General features: G+C 39.5%; 1 protein-coding gene and 1 long non-coding RNA gene across 3 annotated transcripts; one reads left to right on the plus strand and one right to left on the minus strand.

The window, feature by feature from the left end:
• Positions 1–995: 995 nt before the first annotated feature.
• Positions 996–18,820, minus strand: LOC118281166 (uncharacterized). The gene is made up of 12 exons (XM_050700456.1): positions 18,574–18,820; positions 17,046–17,198; positions 16,242–16,379; positions 14,576–14,698; positions 13,954–14,013; positions 13,439–13,524; positions 12,244–12,447; positions 10,835–10,975; positions 5,934–6,067; positions 5,061–5,144; positions 4,056–4,180; positions 996–3,527 (listed from the first exon to the last, which is right to left on the minus strand). Exons 1-12 carry the CDS (start codon positions 18,757–18,759, stop codon positions 2,328–2,330), a joined length of 2,634 nt encoding a protein of 877 aa, XP_050556413.1. The 5' UTR covers positions 18,760–18,820; the 3' UTR covers positions 996–2,327.
• Positions 8,133–10,004, plus strand: LOC126911765 (uncharacterized). 2 transcript variants are annotated; one of them, XR_007706282.1, is made up of 4 exons: positions 8,133–8,283; positions 8,506–8,608; positions 8,720–8,822; positions 9,853–10,004. It is a non-coding gene; the product is annotated as an uncharacterized LOC126911765 (long non-coding RNA). The 2 variants fall into 2 exon arrangements; XR_007706283.1 differs by lacking the exon at positions 8,133–8,283 and having other exon boundaries at positions 8,458–8,608.
• Positions 18,821–19,139: the final 319 nt, after the last annotated feature.

Raw genomic sequence — 19,139 nt, forward strand, 5'->3', positions numbered from 1 at the left:
TAATAATTACTTAAACTATTCCTTAGTAACAATTTTGTATCGAAAACAATTACTAAGGATTGGTTAAAGTTTTTACATTTAATGTGTCGACGTTTGGCCGCTATCTCGCCTGATGGTAAGCGATGATGCGGCCTACGGTGGAGCACGTCTGCCCATAAGCAACCTATTCACTCGGGCTTTGAAGACACCCAAGTTATACCCATCAGGAAACACAGACTCCGGCAAGGCGTTCCACTCCCTAGCAGTTCGCACAAGGAAGCTAGAAGCGAAGCGCTTCGTGCGAGCAACCATTAAAAGGCTTACGTCCAGATACTCAAACGCTACTCAAATTTGAGACTCTCAAGACTAGTTTTGTCACTATTAATTGTTTATGAAAGACAGAGATAGCACGATATTTAGGTACAACTTAAAATTGAATAGCGTTTCAGTATTCGGGCATAAATAAGCATTAAATGACTCTGAGTACGGCAGCTAGCCTACTTAAATACTACTAGTAGAGCTTTTCTCCATTAATGTACGTGAGTAAACCGTGATTTTTAGTTAATTTAGTATGTCCCACGATAGTTATTACATCTGTAAACTTATTTTGAGATACATAGTAAAATAATTAAGTAATATGACTTATCGGCGAACTCATTAATTTAATGATTACTTAACCCAGTCCTTAGCAATTGTTTTTGAGGGAAAATCGTTACTTAATTATTATGTTATCGGCTTACTCACGTAACTGTTTGACGAGGAACTCGACTAGTTTCAAGCCATGTTAGAGGATCATATTCATGAGCAGCATTCCGCGACAAACGACGCGGCGACTGTCGCGCTGCTACCGAGTTCCTCGTCAAACAGTTACGTGAGTAAGCCGATAACATAATAAGTAATTTAGTATGTCTCACGAAAGTTATAAAATCATTACTAAGGAATAGTTTAAGTAATCATTAAATGTAGAGTACTTCAGTTATAGCCGTTTTCACCAACCATTTCTAAACAAATTTTACTGTCCTTAAGGTTATTTTCTTTTTCGATCTCTTTGACTGAATATTAGTGTTACATTGTTCTCACATAATTGAAGCAATCGAAACAATGTAACCAAGTATTGTATTGTGAATCTGATTGAAAAAGAGTAACCTATGAAGTTTCTTGCTCGTTTTTCTCCATAGGAATCTACATTTTGGAACAAGCAAATAGAGCAATTAGAGGACTGACCGGCAGACAGACATTTTGTTTTTTCTATATTATAATATTTACTTTGTCTTTGACCACTCTTAATAACTAAGAGTTACTTAGTGTGATGTAGCACCTAAACCAACTTGTACTATTAGGTGTCACTTATAGTTTGGTGAAAAACAAAATGATGTTAAATGTCACCTATAGGTTTAGAAAAGGTTGATGAAAACGGGTATTTATCTCGTAAAGTTTTCGAGGTAGCTCGACTGGTTTCAAGCCAAGACATAGCGTTATACACGCTTAGTACGAGTTTACAAACTTAAAAAGAAAATCGTACTTAAACCTCTGTTGGTATTAAGTTTGTATCCCGGGTCGACACAACGCCTATACAGTACCCTTAATATGAGTTTGCTTTACAGAATGGAATAGAACAGATATAGAACGACTATCATAGACTTCGACGCTGGTAAACAAAAGTTTGCGCGATTTGTGACAGTTACGTGAAATCTATGATCATCTATATTCGTATAACTATATCCAATAACTTTTCCCACCTTGGGTGAGGCGAGAGGGAGTGTCAGACTCTTACTGTCTAAAAACCACCCCGTTCCTACTCCTGCTTTTCGAGCTGGAGCCCGGTAACACGCTAAGTAGTCCGCAGCTCCGCCGTATGATCCCTAAAGCACACTAAGTTAGTGGCCTAGGGCGCTAGGTTACAGAGAGGCGCCGCTAGACGCGCGTACTGCCCATAAAATGAAGTCGATGGTAAAAACACACGTATAACAACGCTTGCCTAAAAAATGTGTATGTGAAATTGTATGTTTGTAAACGCACACACGACACAGGAGAAAATCCTAGTGTGGGCAAGAGGCACCCAATTGCTACTCCTTATTAGGTAGTTAAGAAAACCGGAGCTGCGGACTACCTAGCGGCTTTACCGGGGCTCCGGCTCGAAAAGCAGAAGTAGAAACGGGCTGGTTTTTAGTCAGTAAGAGTCTGACACTCCCTCTCACCTCACCAAAGGTGGATGAAGCCAATAGACGATTTCCACCCTTAAAAAAAAGTACAGTCTCTAAGTTAAATCTGCCTCTATGGGCTCCGACAACATTGAAACCAGTCGACCACCCTCAAAAATGACACCAGCCTTATTTAAACATACATAATTACGAATCAAAATGGTATTCTTCAGCGATCAACTCCGTTGTCTTAGATTGCATTATATCGTTATAACTATCAACATTTGAACGAGAAACATCGTTATTCTCGCCAATTTCCGCATCAAGAGCTGCCATGAGCTTCGCATCCTCATCCAAATCATTCTTAATCCTATCGTTACTAACGATAACACTGACTGTGTTCTTCACATCGTTATTCCCGACATAACGATTATTATCGTTACAACCATCTTTCACATCATTATTTTCCGTTAAATTCGAATTATTCTCCGTTAAATTCGAATCTAGACTGGTATTATCGTTCTCTGATTGATTTATTTCGTTATTATGAGAATTATTATCGTTATCTTTATAATTTTCACTAATTACATCGTTTTGAGTATAATCTTGTAGTAAGCTCTCACTGGCCGTTCCAATTGAATTCGAATCTTGACTATTTTCATTAAAAACTTTAATCGAATCACTATCGTCTTTAGACGAGCAATTATCAACCTTATTTTCATTAGATAAACGACTAAAATCATTATTCTCACTATTACCTAAATCACTAATTGTATCTCCGTTATTCCTAACTTCATTATCGTTAATTATATTACCGTTATTCATATTACTTACACAGCTAGAGTCGTTATCGTTAGCACTAGTTAAATTTGAACTTGTAACGTTGCACTCAACACTGATTTCACTTTCATCGTTGCTTATAGCTGAGCTATCGTTAAAAACACCACCGTTACCATCAACCACATCACTGTTAGCACTATCGTTAAATTCATTATTTTTATCTCCGTTATCGTTATCCACATAATCTTGTAAATTATTAATTATATTATTAATATCATTTGAAACATCATCTTCTTCATTTAATAAGGAATCAAATAAATTCTTCTCCGGCTTAACCTTTCTTCTCTTCTTAGGCACTTTACCTAAACACCTTCTTGAGAAGAGAGTCTTTAGTGAGAGATTCGCTAGGGAATCGATCTTCTTCTCTTTTACAGAAGAGTTGGGGATTAAGGAGCAGGATTCTGCTTCGCTCTCGCTTTCTGAGTCCCAGTGTACGTAGTCTTCTGCGGCGTAGAACTCGTTTTTGATGTCGTCTCGTATGGTTACCATGTGGTCTAGGTACGGTTCCCGTTTGATGCGAAGTCCCGTTATGTATGGGTAGTAGCAGTTTTTGTCGAGGCCGTAATCCTGGAAAGAAGAATGTTTTGGTTATTGTACAAGTTATTTTTTTGTGAGTATGGTGGAGTCTAGGTGTATATTAGACTGTATATTAGGCAATACATGGATGTAAAATGAAATTTAAAATAGGGGTAGATTATATCGTCACACCTTTTATCCCTGAAGAGGTAAGCAGAAGTGCACGTTATGACATGTAATGCCACTGTAACAATGTACACCCACTTTCCCACAATTTGTGTTAGAAGTCCCATGTAATGGGGGTGAGCCTATTGCTATGTACTGATCACAATTCCAGACTCCGTGCTACTACTGAGAAATTTTCGATAATCCGAAAAACGTCCTGCAATTCTTTGCCCGGGAATCGAACCCGAGATTGTCTGATTGTCGCACTTGCGACCACTCGACCAGCGAGGCAGTCAGGCGGGTAGATTATTGGATTGGATGAGGAATTACACAGGCTACTTCTTAAGGGAAAGCGGGTGAATCCGCTGGCAGAAACTAGTTAATAATTATTATATTAGTATGATAGACACTTACATATGGAACATTAGACACATCGTAATGTTCCTGCTTGACATTCCTGAGCAGGGGGTCACAGCGCGAGACTCGAACCTGCATCGGTTGCAACTGCTTCAGCAACTCCGGGTCTACGTTCAGTTCACCTGGAAACAAATTGGTGGATTGAGAACCTCTCTCTTTTTTCAAGTCGGTTGTAATTATGAACCAAGTACAAAGAGGAGATGCCATAATGTGCACTGTGACACAATTGTAATGTCGTTTTATATCAAATGATGTGTAAATGTTACCGGCCAAACCAGGGGTCTAACTACTCCGGTTCTCGAATCCGAAGTTTCGTTTAATCTTCGGCCGTAGTTTTTATTGATTTACTAATAGAATTACTTGAAATAACGTTTTATTTTTAATTCCATATCAAAACCTATTTATTTATCTTCATTTCATTCGTTCATTTTTGTTCACGAAAGTTCGCAATAAATAGAATTGTAGTATGCAATCTGCGAAGATTTTTCGTTCGTTCGTTGAATTAGACTAGGCCCCCAAGAGGGGTGACTGGTAATTAGTGAAGGATATTATAACAAAACAACAAAATATCGCGCGCGTGCTTTCGCATGATCAGCTGTTAGCAGCGAGGCGCCCGCGTTATCGGAAGACTAGTAACTAAGTAGGTATTTTGGAACTTTACGCGCGCGTGCTAATGAAATTTTGATGTTTTGTTATTGTGATAAAAATAAAACTAATGAGTATACAAAAATGTTTCTTCGGGAAAGTTGTTTGTAATCATGAGTACAATCACGTGTTTAAATATCGTTCACTAATTACCAGTCACCCTATATAGCTTAATATCGCAAAACAAAATGTCGCTTAGATCAATTAGCCGTTCAACCGTCGAAGGCCAAACTAAGAACCTTCATTTTTAGAAGTCGGTTTAGTCTTTGACTGCCAATAGTAAACTGTTGAAGGCAAATCCTCCGCTAACGTCGGTCACCGGTGACCACCACGGCGTTCAATGTGTTAAGAACTAACCTTTCTTCCTAGCCGTACAAGTGGGTTCATGTTTCTTCAAGTTCCTCAGTAGCGCGTAGTTCCTTTTACACTTCGAGCATTTGCCTGAAAATAAAATAATATTTACTTTTAGTACACATACGTGATAATAGGCTAGGTTCCTACTAATCAATTACATATATTTAAATACGTTGCCCCACATTAGGATTGTCTCCCGTGTCGTGGGTGCGTTTACAAACATACAAGACCACACACAGAGTTGTTCCGTGCGGGAATGAACCCGCAGTTCCGGGTCAGCATCAGCCCTACTGGACCCCATCTGTGGTGGTCTGATAGCTCTTTGAGCACGGGTCTGGTTCTGGTCGGGCGACGAGCTACTTGCTCGCCTTACAGACCCGTACAACGTCTACAACGCTATTTTCTTTTTTATGGAATAGGTGGCTAGAGGGTCTCCTGTAGGTCTACACCGGTTCTCAAATGCGAACTTTCGTTTAATCTTCGGCCGTAGGTTTTATTGATTTAGGTAATAATGAAATTACTTAAAATAATACGTTTTATTTTTAATTTTAAATCAAAACTGGGCCACATCTGTGGTGGTCTTTGAGTACGGACGGGTCTGGTACTAGTAGACGACCAGGAAGCCTTACTCGCCTTGCAGACTCGTACAACGCTATTTTAACACGCTTTTATTAGCTTGGTAAGCAATGAAACGATACGACCTTCAAACCTTCAAGAAAAGAGCATACTCCTTTTTTAAAAAAAGGCCGGCAACGCACCTGTGACTCCTCTGGTGTTGCGGGTGTTCATGGGCGGCGCTGATCGCTTACCATCAGGTGACTCGTTTACTCATTTGCCTTCTATTCCATAAAAAAAAAACAATTTATTACGACTTACCGCCGGGCCTGTTCTCCTCGCCGAGACAGCGATGGTCCCTGTACAGCTTGTTGGTCGCGAACAGGTGCCAGCAGACCTCGCACTTCACATCCGGCATCTCCGGGAACGGGATGCATTGGTCCGTGCCGAAGTGCCTGCAATTATACATTAATACATTTGTAATATATAGAGAGCTAAGACAAATTTAATGTTGAGACAAATGCTCCTAATTATGTATCATCTTAATGTACACATGAATGCAATAAATGATTTGAGTTTGAGTTTGAGTTTTAACCTGAGCTTTTCTCAGGAACTACTGATACAGTTTGTATTGGATAGTGGATTTACTTAGGATGGTTATTGCGTATAAAACATCACGCTAAGATTAATAGCAGTAGAGAAGTAGCTAGTTAATATATACTGAAGAATTTATCTGTTTGTTTGAACTTACTAATTGCAGGAACTGGTCCAACTGGTCCGAATTGAATGATTATTTTTGTGTTGGATAGTACATTTATCAAGGAAGGCTACAAAATATCACGCTATGGTCAATAGGAGCCGAACAGCGTGGAAATAACGAATCATATTAATATTATAAATGCAAAACTTTATCTCGTTTTACCTTTATGTAACTTTGCAAAAACTGCTGAAGGGATCGGAATGAAATTATAGATTGGTAGATTATGGTCTAGAATTACACATAGACTACTTGTTTATCTACGGGAACGCGGTCGAAGCCGCGGGCAGAGGCTACTATAACCTAATACTAAATACTCACTCGTCGTATGCAGCCAGCAGCCTGAAGTTGGCAGTACATCTACTGCAGGTGTATGGGATGTGGACAGAGGCTACTATAAATATATAAATATATAAATACTCACTCGTCGTATGCAGCCAGCAGCCTGAAGTTGGCAGTACATCTACTGCAGGTGTATGGGATGTGGACAGAGGCTACTATAAATATATAAATATATAAATACTCACTCGTCGTATGCAGCCAGCAGCCTGAAGTTGGCAGTACATCTACTGCAGGTGTATGGGATGTGGACAGAGGCTACTATAAATATATAAATATATAAATACTCACTCGTCGTATGCAGCCAGCAGCCTGAAGTTGGCAGTACATCTACTGCAGGTGTATGGGATGTGGACAGAGGCTACTATAAATATATAAATATATAAATACTCACTCGTCGTATGCAGCCAGCAGCCTGAAGTTGGCAGTACATCTACTGCAGGTGTATGGGATGTGGACAGAGGCTACTATAAATATATAAATATATAAATACTCACTCGTCGTATGCAGCCAGCAGCCTGAAGTTGGCAGTACATCTACTGCAGGTGTATGGGATGTGGACAGAGGCTACTATAAATATATAAATATATAAATACTCACTCGTCGTATGCAGCCAGCAGCCTGAAGTTGGCAGTACATCTACTGCAGGTGTATGGGATGTGGACAGAGGCTACTATAAATATATAAATATATAAATACTCACTCGTCGTATGCAGCCAGCAGCCTGAAGTTGGCAGTACATCTACTGCAGGTGTATGGGATGTGGACAGAGGCTACTATAAATATATAAATATATAAATACTCACTCGTCGTATGCAGCCAGCAGCCTGAAGTTGGCAGTACATCTACTGCAGGTGTATGGGATGTGGACAGAGGCTACTATAAATATATAAATATATAAATACTCACTCGTCGTATGCAGCCAGCAGCCTGAAGTTGGCAGTACATCTACTGCAGGTGTATGGGATGTGGACAGAGGCTACTATAAATATATAAATATATAAATACTCACTCGTCGTATGCAGCCAGCAGCCTGAAGTTGGCAGTACATCTACTGCAGGTGTATGGGATGTGGACAGAGGCTACTATAAATATATAAATATATAAATACTCACTCGTCGTATGCAGCCAGCAGCCTGAAGTTGGCAGTACATCTACTGCAGGTGTATGGGATGTGGACAGAGGCTACTATAAATATATAAATATATAAATACTCACTCGTCGTATGCAGCCAGCAGGCTGAAGTTGGCAGTACATCTACTGCAGGTGTATGGGATGTGGACAGAGGCTACTATAAATATATAAATATATAAATACTCACTCGTCGTATGCAGCCAGCAGCCTGAAGTTGGCAGTACATCTACTGCAGGTGTATGGGATGTGGACAGAGGCTACTATAAATATATAAATATATAAATACTCACTCGTCGTATGCAGCCAGCAGCCTGAAGTTGGCAGTACATCTACTGCAGGTGTATGGGATGTGGACAGAGGCTACTATAAATATATAAATATATAAATACTCACTCGTCGTATGCAGCCAGCAGCCTGAAGTTGGCAGTACATCTACTGCAGGTGTATGGGATGTGGACAGAGGCTACTATAAATATATAAATATATAAATATATAAATACTCACTCGTCGTATGCAGCCAGCAGGCTGAAGTTGGCAGTACATCTACTGCAGGTGTATGGGATGTGGACAGAGGCTACTATAAATATATAAATATATAAATATATAAATACTCACTCGTCGTATGCAGCCAGCAGCCTGAAGTTGGCAGTACATCTACTGCAGGTGTATGGGATGTGGACAGAGGCTACTATAAATATATAAATATATAAATACTCACTCGTCGTATGCAGCCAGCAGCCTGAAGTTGGCAGTACATCTACTGCAGGTGTATGGGATGTGGACAGAGGCTACTATAAATATATAAATATATAAATATATAAATACTCACTCGTCGTATGCAGCCAGCAGCCTGAAGTTGGCAGTACATCTACTGCAGGTGTATGGGATGTGGACAGAGGCTACTATAAATATATAAATATATAAATACTCACTCGTCGTATGCAGCCAGCAGCCTGAAGTTGGCAGTACATCTACTGCAGGTGTATGGGATGTGGACAGAGGCTACTATAAATATATAAATATATAAATATATAAATACTCACTCGTCGTATGCAGCCAGCAGCCTGAAGTTGGCAGTACATCTACTGCAGGTGTATGGGATGTGGACAGAGGCTACTATAAATATATAAATATATAAATACTCACTCGTCGTATGCAGCCAGCAGCCTGAAGTTGGCAGTACATCTACTGCAGGTGTATGGGATGTGGACAGAGGCTACTATAAATATATAAATATATAAATACTCACTCGTCGTATGCAGCCAGCAGCCTGAAGTTGGCAGTACATCTACTGCAGGTGTATGGGATGTGGACAGAGGCTACTATAAATATATAAATATATAAATACTCACTCGTCGTATGCAGCCAGCAGCCTGAAGTTGGCAGTACATCTACTGCAGGTGTATGGGATGTGGACAGAGGCTACTATAAATATATAAATATATAAATACTCACTCGTCGTATGCAGCCAGCAGCCTGAAGTTGGCAGTACATCTACTGCAGGTGTATGGGATGTGGACAGAGGCTACTATAAATATATAAATATATAAATACTCACTCGTCGTATGCAGCCAGCAGCCTGAAGTTGGCAGTACATCTACTGCAGGTGTATGGGATGTGGACAGAGGCTACTATAAATATATAAATATATAAATACTCACTCGTCGTATGCAGCCAGCAGCCTGAAGTTGGCAGTACATCTACTGCAGGTGTATGGGATGTGGACAGAGGCTACTATAAATATATAAATATATAAATACTCACTCGTCGTATGCAGCCAGCAGCCTGAAGTTGGCAGTACATCTACTGCAGGTGTATGGGATGTGGACAGAGGCTACTATAAATATATAAATACTCACTCGTCGTATGCAGCCAGCAGCCTGAAGTTGGCAGTACATCTACTGCAGGTGTATGGGATGTGGACAGAGGCTACTATAAATATATAAATATATAAATACTCACTCGTCGTATGCAGCCAGCAGGCTGAAGTTGGCAGTACATCTACTGCAGGTGTATGGGATGTGGACAGAGGCTACTATAAATATATAAATATATAAATACTCACTCGTCGTATGCAGCCAGCAGCCTGAAGTTGGCAGTACATCTACTGCAGGTGTATGGGATGTGGACAGAGGCTACTATAAATATATAAATATATAAATACTCACTCGTCGTATGCAGCCAGCAGCCTGAAGTTGGCAGTACATCTACTGCAGGTGTATGGGATGTGGACAGAGGCTACTATAAATATATAAATATATAAATACTCACTCGTCGTATGCAGCCAGCAGCCTGAAGTTGGCAGTACATCTACTGCAGGTGTATGGGATGTGGACAGAGGCTACTATAAATATATAAATATATAAATACTCACTCGTCGTATGCAGCCAGCAGCCTGAAGTTGGCAGTACATCTACTGCAGGTGTATGGGATGTGGACAGAGGCTACTATAAATATATAAATATATAAATACTCACTCGTCGTATGCAGCCAGCAGCCTGAAGTTGGCAGTACATCTACTGCAGGTGTATGGGATGTGGACAGAGGCTACTATAAATATATAAATATATAAATACTCACTCGTCGTATGCAGCCAGCAGCCTGAAGTTGGCAGTACATCTACTGCAGGTGTATGGGATGTGGACAGAGGCTACTATAAATATATAAATATATAAATACTCACTCGTCGTATGCAGCCAGCAGCCTGAAGTTGGCAGTACATCTACTGCAGGTGTATGGGATGTGGACAGAGGCTACTATAAATATATAAATATATAAATACTCACTCGTCGTATGCAGCCAGCAGCCTGAAGTTGGCAGTACATCTACTGCAGGTGTATGGGATGTGGACAGAGGCTACTATAAATATATAAATATATAAATACTCACTCGTCGTATGCAGCCAGCAGCCTGAAGTTGGCAGTACATCTACTGCAGGTGTATGGGATGTGGACAGAGGCTACTATAAATATATAAATATATAAATACTCACTCGTCGTATGCAGCCAGCAGCCTGAAGTTGGCAGTACATCTACTGCAGGTGTATGGGATGTGCTTGCTCCGATGTCGGCGGTGGTGGGCGGTGGCCTCGTCCGGGGAGCGGAACCACTCGCCGCACGGGTTGCACGCTAGTCTGCAAGTATGGATAAATTTTACTATAAAAAAATAAGTCGGGTTTTCCTTCCTGATGTAATAACTCCAGAACGCACGAATCGGTTTCCAGCGGTTTTGCATTCGTTGGAAAGGTCTCGGGAAGAACATTCACAGTTTCATTTAGCTTATGTCTTTGGTATGTACTTGGGTTTTATTAATTGGAATTTCACCCCATCCTGACGACAGATCGATCTGATATTTGGTACACACTCTTTAATCTTTATAACCATTTTTTGAGGGCGTCTTTGAGCAAAGCGATAGGGAATATCAGACTCTTACTGGGCCCCATCTGTGGTGGTCTGATCTGGTTCTGGTCGGGCGACGAGCTACCCTTGTTCGTTTGCTGGGTTGTCAACAGACCCTTACAATAGAATAGTATAGTTATAATAACAAAATAAGAAAATCTCACGAGGCGAAGCGTCTGCAGCTGCGTTATTGGAAGACTAGGTAGGTATTTTGGAACTTTACGCGCGCATGCTAATGAAATTTTGTTTATTTTCTTATTGTGATAAAAATAAAACTTTACGAGTATACAAAAAGTTTCTTCGGGAAAGTTGTTTGTAATTTTGAGTACAATCACGTGTTTAAATATCGTTCACTAATTACCTGTCACCATATCTTGTTACTTGTTATCCGGAGCCGCGGCCTACCTAGCGGGTTACCGGGCCTCGAAAAGCAGGAGTAGAGACGGGGTGGTTTTTAGTCAGTAAGAGTCTGACACTCCCTCTCGCCTCACCCAAGGCGGGAGAACTCATTGGAATGATTGTCCCCTCTCAAAAAATAGATGGTTAAAAAATGATATGTGCATTTCTATATACCCCTTGTCGGAATTACATATGCATAAAACTAAGCAACGGATTTTGTTTCTGTTGTTTTTAATAGATAGAGTGATTCAAGATAGGTTTATATGTATAATACATGCATACATGCATAATATATCACCATAGTAAAATATATATATCGCACCCCTAGATGAAGACCCCGGTAACTCAAAAAGTGCTCGTTTTGACTTAATGGCATTTCCAAATCCTCGTATTGAGTACCTACACGGACATATATCTTACGTAACAATGGGTCGTGGCACCATCTGTGGAAAAAATGGCGCTTAATAGTTAGATTCTTTGATATCTTTTCTTAATGTATAAATCATAAGTTTTCCTTTATTTCTGAAAAAACAGTTTGTTTGAAATATCGGAGTCTTCTTCTAGGGAAATAATATATTAACTTCCTTTTACTGTTTATACTCACTTAGGATTAGTAAACCCGACAGTATGCGACCTCTGGTGGTTGCTGTTGGCCTGCGGAGTCTTGTTATTCTGTCCACAGACTGCGCACTGGTACAGCCGGGGCGGAGACGCTGATCGCTTGGGGGGCGGGGTGCTCTTGGCGGACTTGCCTGGTTTCGAAGACTTCGGAGACGATTTCGGGGGTGATGCCGGCTTTATAGCTATTCTGGAAGTAATAGATTGTTGAGTAACACATCAACAGCCTATAGCCAATGAGCCTTTAGTCATTGGGTAGTATCCTCGGTCAAAAATTAATTATTACAACTTTTCAATACAATAAAATATACAAAAATAATCACACTCTCATTCATAAATTTGATGAACTACTTAATTTTCGATTTTTTCTAGCTAAATTTCTAGAAATAAGTTTGAGAGAGTATTCCATACAAAGTTCATAGAAAATATCGTTTTTGACGTTTCGAAAAAAGTATTGAATTTGACTAGTAGGAAACTAGCGTATTGCTGACTAAAGGCTCACAGGGGGAAGAAGATTTTGAAGAAATTGAAATTATATACATCGTTTTTTTTCTTTAAAACGTTGTCCCACATTTGGATTTTCTCCTGTGTCGTGGGTGCGTTTACAAACATACAAGTTCACATGCACATGACACCCAGACCCGAAACAACTATTTGTGGATCACAAAAAGAGTTGCTCCGTGCGGGAATCGAACCCGCTACCCGTTGCGCGGCAGCCAGTTGCCCAGCCACCGCACCAACCGTGCAGTCGTTTTAAATCAGGCGTTTGACGAAAACATAAACACACATGATATTTTATTAAGCCCCCTGTCACAAGTGCTAGCTTGATATAGCTGATGTTTCGTGATATTTTGTTTAACACATTAAACGCCACGGGGTCACCGATGACTGACGTTAGCGGAGGATTTGCCTTCAACAATTTTCTGTTGGCAGTCAAAGACTTAAACACCCTCTTTTTACATCTCACGAGAATAATGTACGTTTCTTACGGCGCATTCCAATAACCTACCGATCGGTAGATTTGCCTACCAGAGGTAGAATTTTGACACATTTTGTATGGAGCTTATGTCAAAATTCTACCGCTGGTAGGCAAATCTACCGATACGTAGGTTATTGGAATTGGCCGTTAGGCAGTAATGGATAACTAATTGATTGACTGACAGACTGACAGTGATACATACTTGACTTTTTTGACCTTAGTGTCCAACTTGACCGGCTCCCGGTCCCTGGACCTCTTCAGGCGAGGAGTCAGCAGCGAATCGTCATCCTGTGAACAATATCAACATTATATTAAAAGAATTATACAAGCAGAGTTGAAAACAGGCTAGTTTCCTACTTAGTCAAATTCAATACCTTTTTTAAAACTTCAAACTGATGTTTTGTATTAATTTTGTATTAGATACACATTTATTTACGAGGTCATCATATTTTTACGACAAAAAGCAAACTTATTTCTAGAAAATTAGCTGGAAAAATTCACAACAACAAAAATTGAGTCTTAGCTTAACTGAGTCCGTTTCTACCAGTGCTGAGCTTTGTTACCAATGACTATGATTGGTGGAAGCTAAACCTATACACAGCAACGTAGCATAGCACATCGCTGGTGGCCTTGCGCTTAACAGTTAAATTATTTAAAGTTTTAACTTATTTATAAGTTAAACTAACTAACTATGTATTAATATTATGACATACATACCTCAGATTCCCTCTTTAGAATAGACTTGGGTGTCACTTTGGGTGATTTAGATTTTGACTCCTGCAACAAAAAATCATGTTTTAATTCATACAAATATATTTTTAAACAATTTTACTTATCTAGACCAGTTTGTTTGTTTGTTTGGGTCAAAAGACAATGGGTAATGTTAGGCCCACCTCTCAATAGGAATAAAATTCATGTGTGGGAGAGCCATGCTTCGACACTGCTGGGCCGGCTCGACCGGAGTGATACCACGGCCTCACAGAAAACCGACGTGAAACAACGCTTGCGTGGTGTTTCGTTGTGTAAGTGAGGTTACCGGAGACCGAATTACCTCCTTCCCAATCTTCCCAATCCCCCATTCCCCAACAACTTTTAAACCCCCTCAAAAGGCCGGCAACGCACTTGTAACGCCTCTGGTGTTTCAAGTGCTCATGGGCGGCGGCGATTGCTTACCATTACACCACCTTATTTTTGTCCCCCAGATCAATGGACGAGCCGCCTGGCTTCGGGGGTAGGCTCGGACCAGCCGAACATTGATAAACTGGAGTGAAGTAACGGTTGCTTACCATCAGATGATCCGTCAGCTCGTTTACCGGCTTATACCATAAAAAATAATTACCTTGGATCGGTTTAAAGATCCATTATCCTCTTTAGAGTTCTGCCGCTGCCTGGTGGACCGCGGCGGCGTGGGAGCACGGCGCGTGAACCGAGTGTTGCGCGTGTCTGGTATCGTGTGCTCCAGCTGAAGAGGAAAGAATAAGTTGTCGATCAATTCACTACATAGTATAAAACTAAGTCACTTTCTCTGTCCCTTTTTTAGGGTTCCGTAGCCAAATGGCAAAAAACGGAACCCTTATAGATTCGTCATGTCTGTCTGTCTGTCCGTCTGTCCGTCCGTCCGTATGTCACAGCCATTTATTTCCGAAACTGTTGGGTTTACATAGTTGAAACTTTGTAGGATGATGTATTTCAGTAACCACTATTGGAATTTTGAATAAAAATTTATAAATTTAAAAATTAAATTAAAAAAAAATTTTTTTCAGCTAACATATACGTGATGGCTGTCTATAGATAGGTCTTTAAGAAAGACATTAAGGTTCCTAAAACCACTTTCCGTCAAAATCAAAAAATTTGTGTCCCCCCCCCTCTAACTTTTAAAATAAGAGAGTGAGAAATAAAAAAAAAATATATGTAAATTTCAATGGAAACTATCAACGAAAATTGGTTTGAACGAGATATCATTATTAGTTTTTAAGAAATAAAACATTTTCAAAAACCGCATATATAACTTTGTCGTTCATACAAATACTATGTAAAACCAAGTTATTTTACAACTTTTATATTATGTCATCTACTTGCTGTTACGGAACCCTTCATGGGCGAGTCCGACTCGCACTTGGTCGGTTTTTTTTTAAGGGTGGAAAATCATCCAATGTCTTCTCCCGCCTTGGGCGAAACGAGAGGGAGAGTCAGACTCTAACTGACTAAAAACCACCCCATTCCTATTCCTGCTTTTCTAGCCGGAGCCCCGGTAAACCCGCTCTGTCCCTTAATATGCTTAAATCTTTAAATCTACGCAACTCATTTTTGATGCGGATTTTTTTAATAGAGAGAGTGGGTATAATACATGCATAATATATCACCATTGTACCCATGCGAAGCTGGGGCGGGTAGATGGTCTATGTATAAATGAAATTGTAAAAAAACACTTTCTATTAAAAGAGTTACAATGGCGTTTCCTGCTCGTTTTTCGCCATTCCTGCCAAATTAAGAATGCTTTTCCACCAGATAAGTGCTATGCTACGTTGCTGTGGATGCGTTTGGCTTCAACCAATCATATTCATTGGTGCACATGCACATAGCTTAGCACTGGTGGAAACGGACTCAGCTAAGCTATGTTTTTATATGGAGATGCATGCTATGGATGTGTGCTTCGCTCAGGTATGGTGGTGGCTTAGTATGAGTACTATCTCAGTGGTAAGCGATGTGTCCATATTAAACAATCTATACTAATATTATAAAGCTGAAGAGTTTGTTTGATTGTTTGTTTGTTTGAACGCGCTAATCTCCGGAACTGCTGGACCGATTTGAATAATTCTTTTTGTGTTGAATAGCGCATTTATCGAGGAAGGCTATAGGCTATAAAACATCACGCTATAACCAATAGGAGCCAAGCAGAGCGGGTGAAACCGCGCGGAAGTAGCTAGTGTATAATACATGTATAATATATCACCATGGTTGTCGGACATGGCCTCTAATATGTTTATTTATTTTCCAATACACACCTTGACTTTCAACTCAGGCTCCCTCCTGACCTTAACTTTGGTCGTCTTCTTCTGCTTGGACAGTGGCTCTCCATCATCAGAGTCATCGTTCACGTATACCGGCTCCGTCAGACCCAGGATACATTCACCGGCGTCAGGCTGCAAGTGGAATAGGAACGGATTAGTGGTCTGCACTATTGGTGAGGTGGCTGGGCAACTGGTTGGCGTGCAACATGTACCGGGTTCCATTCCCACACAGAGTAACTCTTTGTGATCCACAAATTGTTATTTCGGGTTTGGGTGTCATGTGCATGTGAACTTGTATGTTTGTAAATGCACCTAAGATACAGAAGAAAATCCTAGTCCGCACACTACACACGTGTTTTAAAAAAACACCTAGTCACAACCTCCCAAAACCGCTGGAACTCCTGTTCACCAGTACCTACTTCCAAATTGTTATTAACTAAAAATCATGGTTTACTCACACATACATTAATGAAGAATTAAAGCTCTACTAGTTTCCTCATGAGACTCTTCATCATGAGCAGCGTGCGTTAATTTAGTATGTCTCACTATAGATATTATCTATACTAATATTATAAAGCTGAAGAGTTTGTTTGTTTGATTGTTTGTTTGTTTGTTTGAACGCGCTAATCTCCAGAACTACTGGTCCGATTTGAATAATTCTTTTTGTGTTGGGTAGTGCATTTATCGAGGAAGGCTATAGGCTATAAAACATCACGCTATGACCGATAGAAGCCAAGCAGAGCGGGTGAAACCGCGCGGAAGTAGCTAGTTATAAAAATATAACCCAGTAATACTCACAGCTCCTTTCGGCATGGATTGTGGAGGTAGACCGAGTCTCAACCTCGTCCGTTTGTTGGTCTGCCGACACATCTCCAAGAATTCGTAGAAGTCATTCACTTTATCCACACACAGCTCACATATTAGAGGTGGCATCTTATCGTCTTGGTGTACCTGTAATTTATTAAATTTATTTATTTATTTGTAGACAGACCGACGTGAAACAACGCTTGCATTGTGTTTGGTGTGTGAATGAGGTTACCGGAGGCCCAATTCCCCCTTCCCAATCTTCCCCTTCCCCATTCCCGAACAACAACCCTTAAATTCCTAACTCCCAAAAAACCGGTAACGCACTTGTAAAGCCTCTGGTGTTTCAAGTTTCCATGGGCGGCGGCATTGCTTACCATCAGGTAATTCGTCTACTCGATTACTGTGTTACATACGTTTACTACGTTACTGCTATGTTTCAAAAAAAAAGACAGGCAGGCAGTTTAAACAACTGATAACGCCCGCATCCAGTTAATTTTCCCAACTTCATTTCTTGCAGTTGTCCAAATTAATTTATTTATTTTCAGCCATGGTTGTCCCACTGCAGGGCAAAGGCCTCCCTACCATCCTTCCATTCGTCTCTATGCAGGGCTTTCTGTGGCCAAACCTTTTCATAGGCACCAAGTTCATAGTTGACCAAATATTATTAATTTATTTAAACACAAGATATGAATCATGTCATCGGTAGAGGACTCCCTAGACGGGCATATAGAGATTAGATTGGCGATATATTAAAGAAGGGTCAAATTAAAAGTATCCATAACCAATGAGCATGCATGATAAGACTGATGACTATTTATTAAAGAGTTAAATTAAAAGATTCCTTAACCAACTGATGATTGTTGATGAAACGAAAGAGGTATGTAAGATTTGTAGCAATTAGTGTTCCATTGTCTCTGCTTACTCCCATGCCAATGGGAGACTGGCGTGAGGTTATGTATGTATGGAAAACTCTTAACTGTACAATTCAATTGAAGAATGTGGTATAATGTGACAAAAAAAATTATGGAAAGATTCTAATAATTTCGAGCTATAGTAATCAAAAATATATTTTCAAAATTGTTGAATTGTAATGTAATTTCAGACTATATGTCATTATTAAGTGTTTTAAAATGTATGTGACTTGTATTTGAACTAAAATAGAGCTTGTAATAATCAAATATTCTTTCTATTTAATAAAATCTTGTCTTATTTGAACATCACCTAACCTAAATACGAATTACATAGATATATGCTAAGAAATTGATAGTTTATTGCAATTATATAGGAACTAAGTTCTTTCTAAATATAGTTTTAACATGTTTCTATGATTTCACAGCCAATGAATTAGTTTTAATTCAATATAATATTTTATCACTTTCACCTTGTTTGACAACAAACAAAACAATTTTTGAAGTCTATTTTCATGCATATTTTAAAGTAAAGAAGTATGAAATATGGTCTGACATGGTAGGTAACGAGTTCAAATTGATATTTAATCGTGTAAAACAGTGTTAATTACCTCAATTTGCACACATTCCCGGACTTTTTGCCGAAGCTCTATTTCACTGTCACCTAGATCAATTACATTTTGTATTATAGGCATTTTATAGCCAGCACCGGCTCCACACAAACGACATGCTCTATATATCTCGTAAATAGTCTGTTTATCCTTTGTGGAATTCAATTGGCGATCCATTTTCGACATTTTTGCATCTCAAAGAAAATCACAAGCTATGACGACGATTGCCGCTTTTCCGCCATTAGAAATGATACCACAGTGAAAATATGAGATTGTAAGAAAATCAATGGAAAAAATAAAAAATCATTGTCCTTGGATAATCGACTAAGAGAAGCAATTAAATGAAACTAATAAAATGTTATTCTGGACTAGAAAAAATTTCAACATTAACTATATACAGTAGACAGAACTATTTTCCTTGTAATAAGCGAATAAGAAACATAAGTAATCATCTCAAGTAACTTAAAACATGGGAAGGCACTCCTCATGTTATAATAAAATAAGTCAACTTTATCTTTGCAATTTATGTGCAAATATCCTTGAGATTGACAAAGCCCAAAATTTTT

The sequence above is a fragment of the Spodoptera frugiperda genome, chromosome 19 (genome assembly GCF_023101765.2).
Source record: "Spodoptera frugiperda isolate SF20-4 chromosome 19, AGI-APGP_CSIRO_Sfru_2.0, whole genome shotgun sequence".
NCBI lineage: Eukaryota > Metazoa > Arthropoda > Insecta > Lepidoptera > Noctuidae > Spodoptera > Spodoptera frugiperda.

What these genes read in the sequence shown, in the direction of transcription:
- LOC118281166 (XM_050700456.1), bottom strand. Translation starts at nt 18,759, where the DNA reads ATGTCGAAAATGGATCGCCAATTGAATTCCACAAAGGATAAACAGACT. An exon ending in AATCCATGCCGAAAGGAGCT is followed by an intron (nt 16,380 to 17,045) that starts GTGAGTATTACT and finishes TTCCACTTGCAG; the next exon opens with CCTGACGCCGGTGAATGTAT. An exon ending in TTGTACGGCTAGGAAGAAAG is followed by an intron (nt 4,181 to 5,060) that starts GTTAGTTCTTAA and finishes ATTTGTTTCCAG; the next exon opens with GTGAACTGAACGTAGACCCG.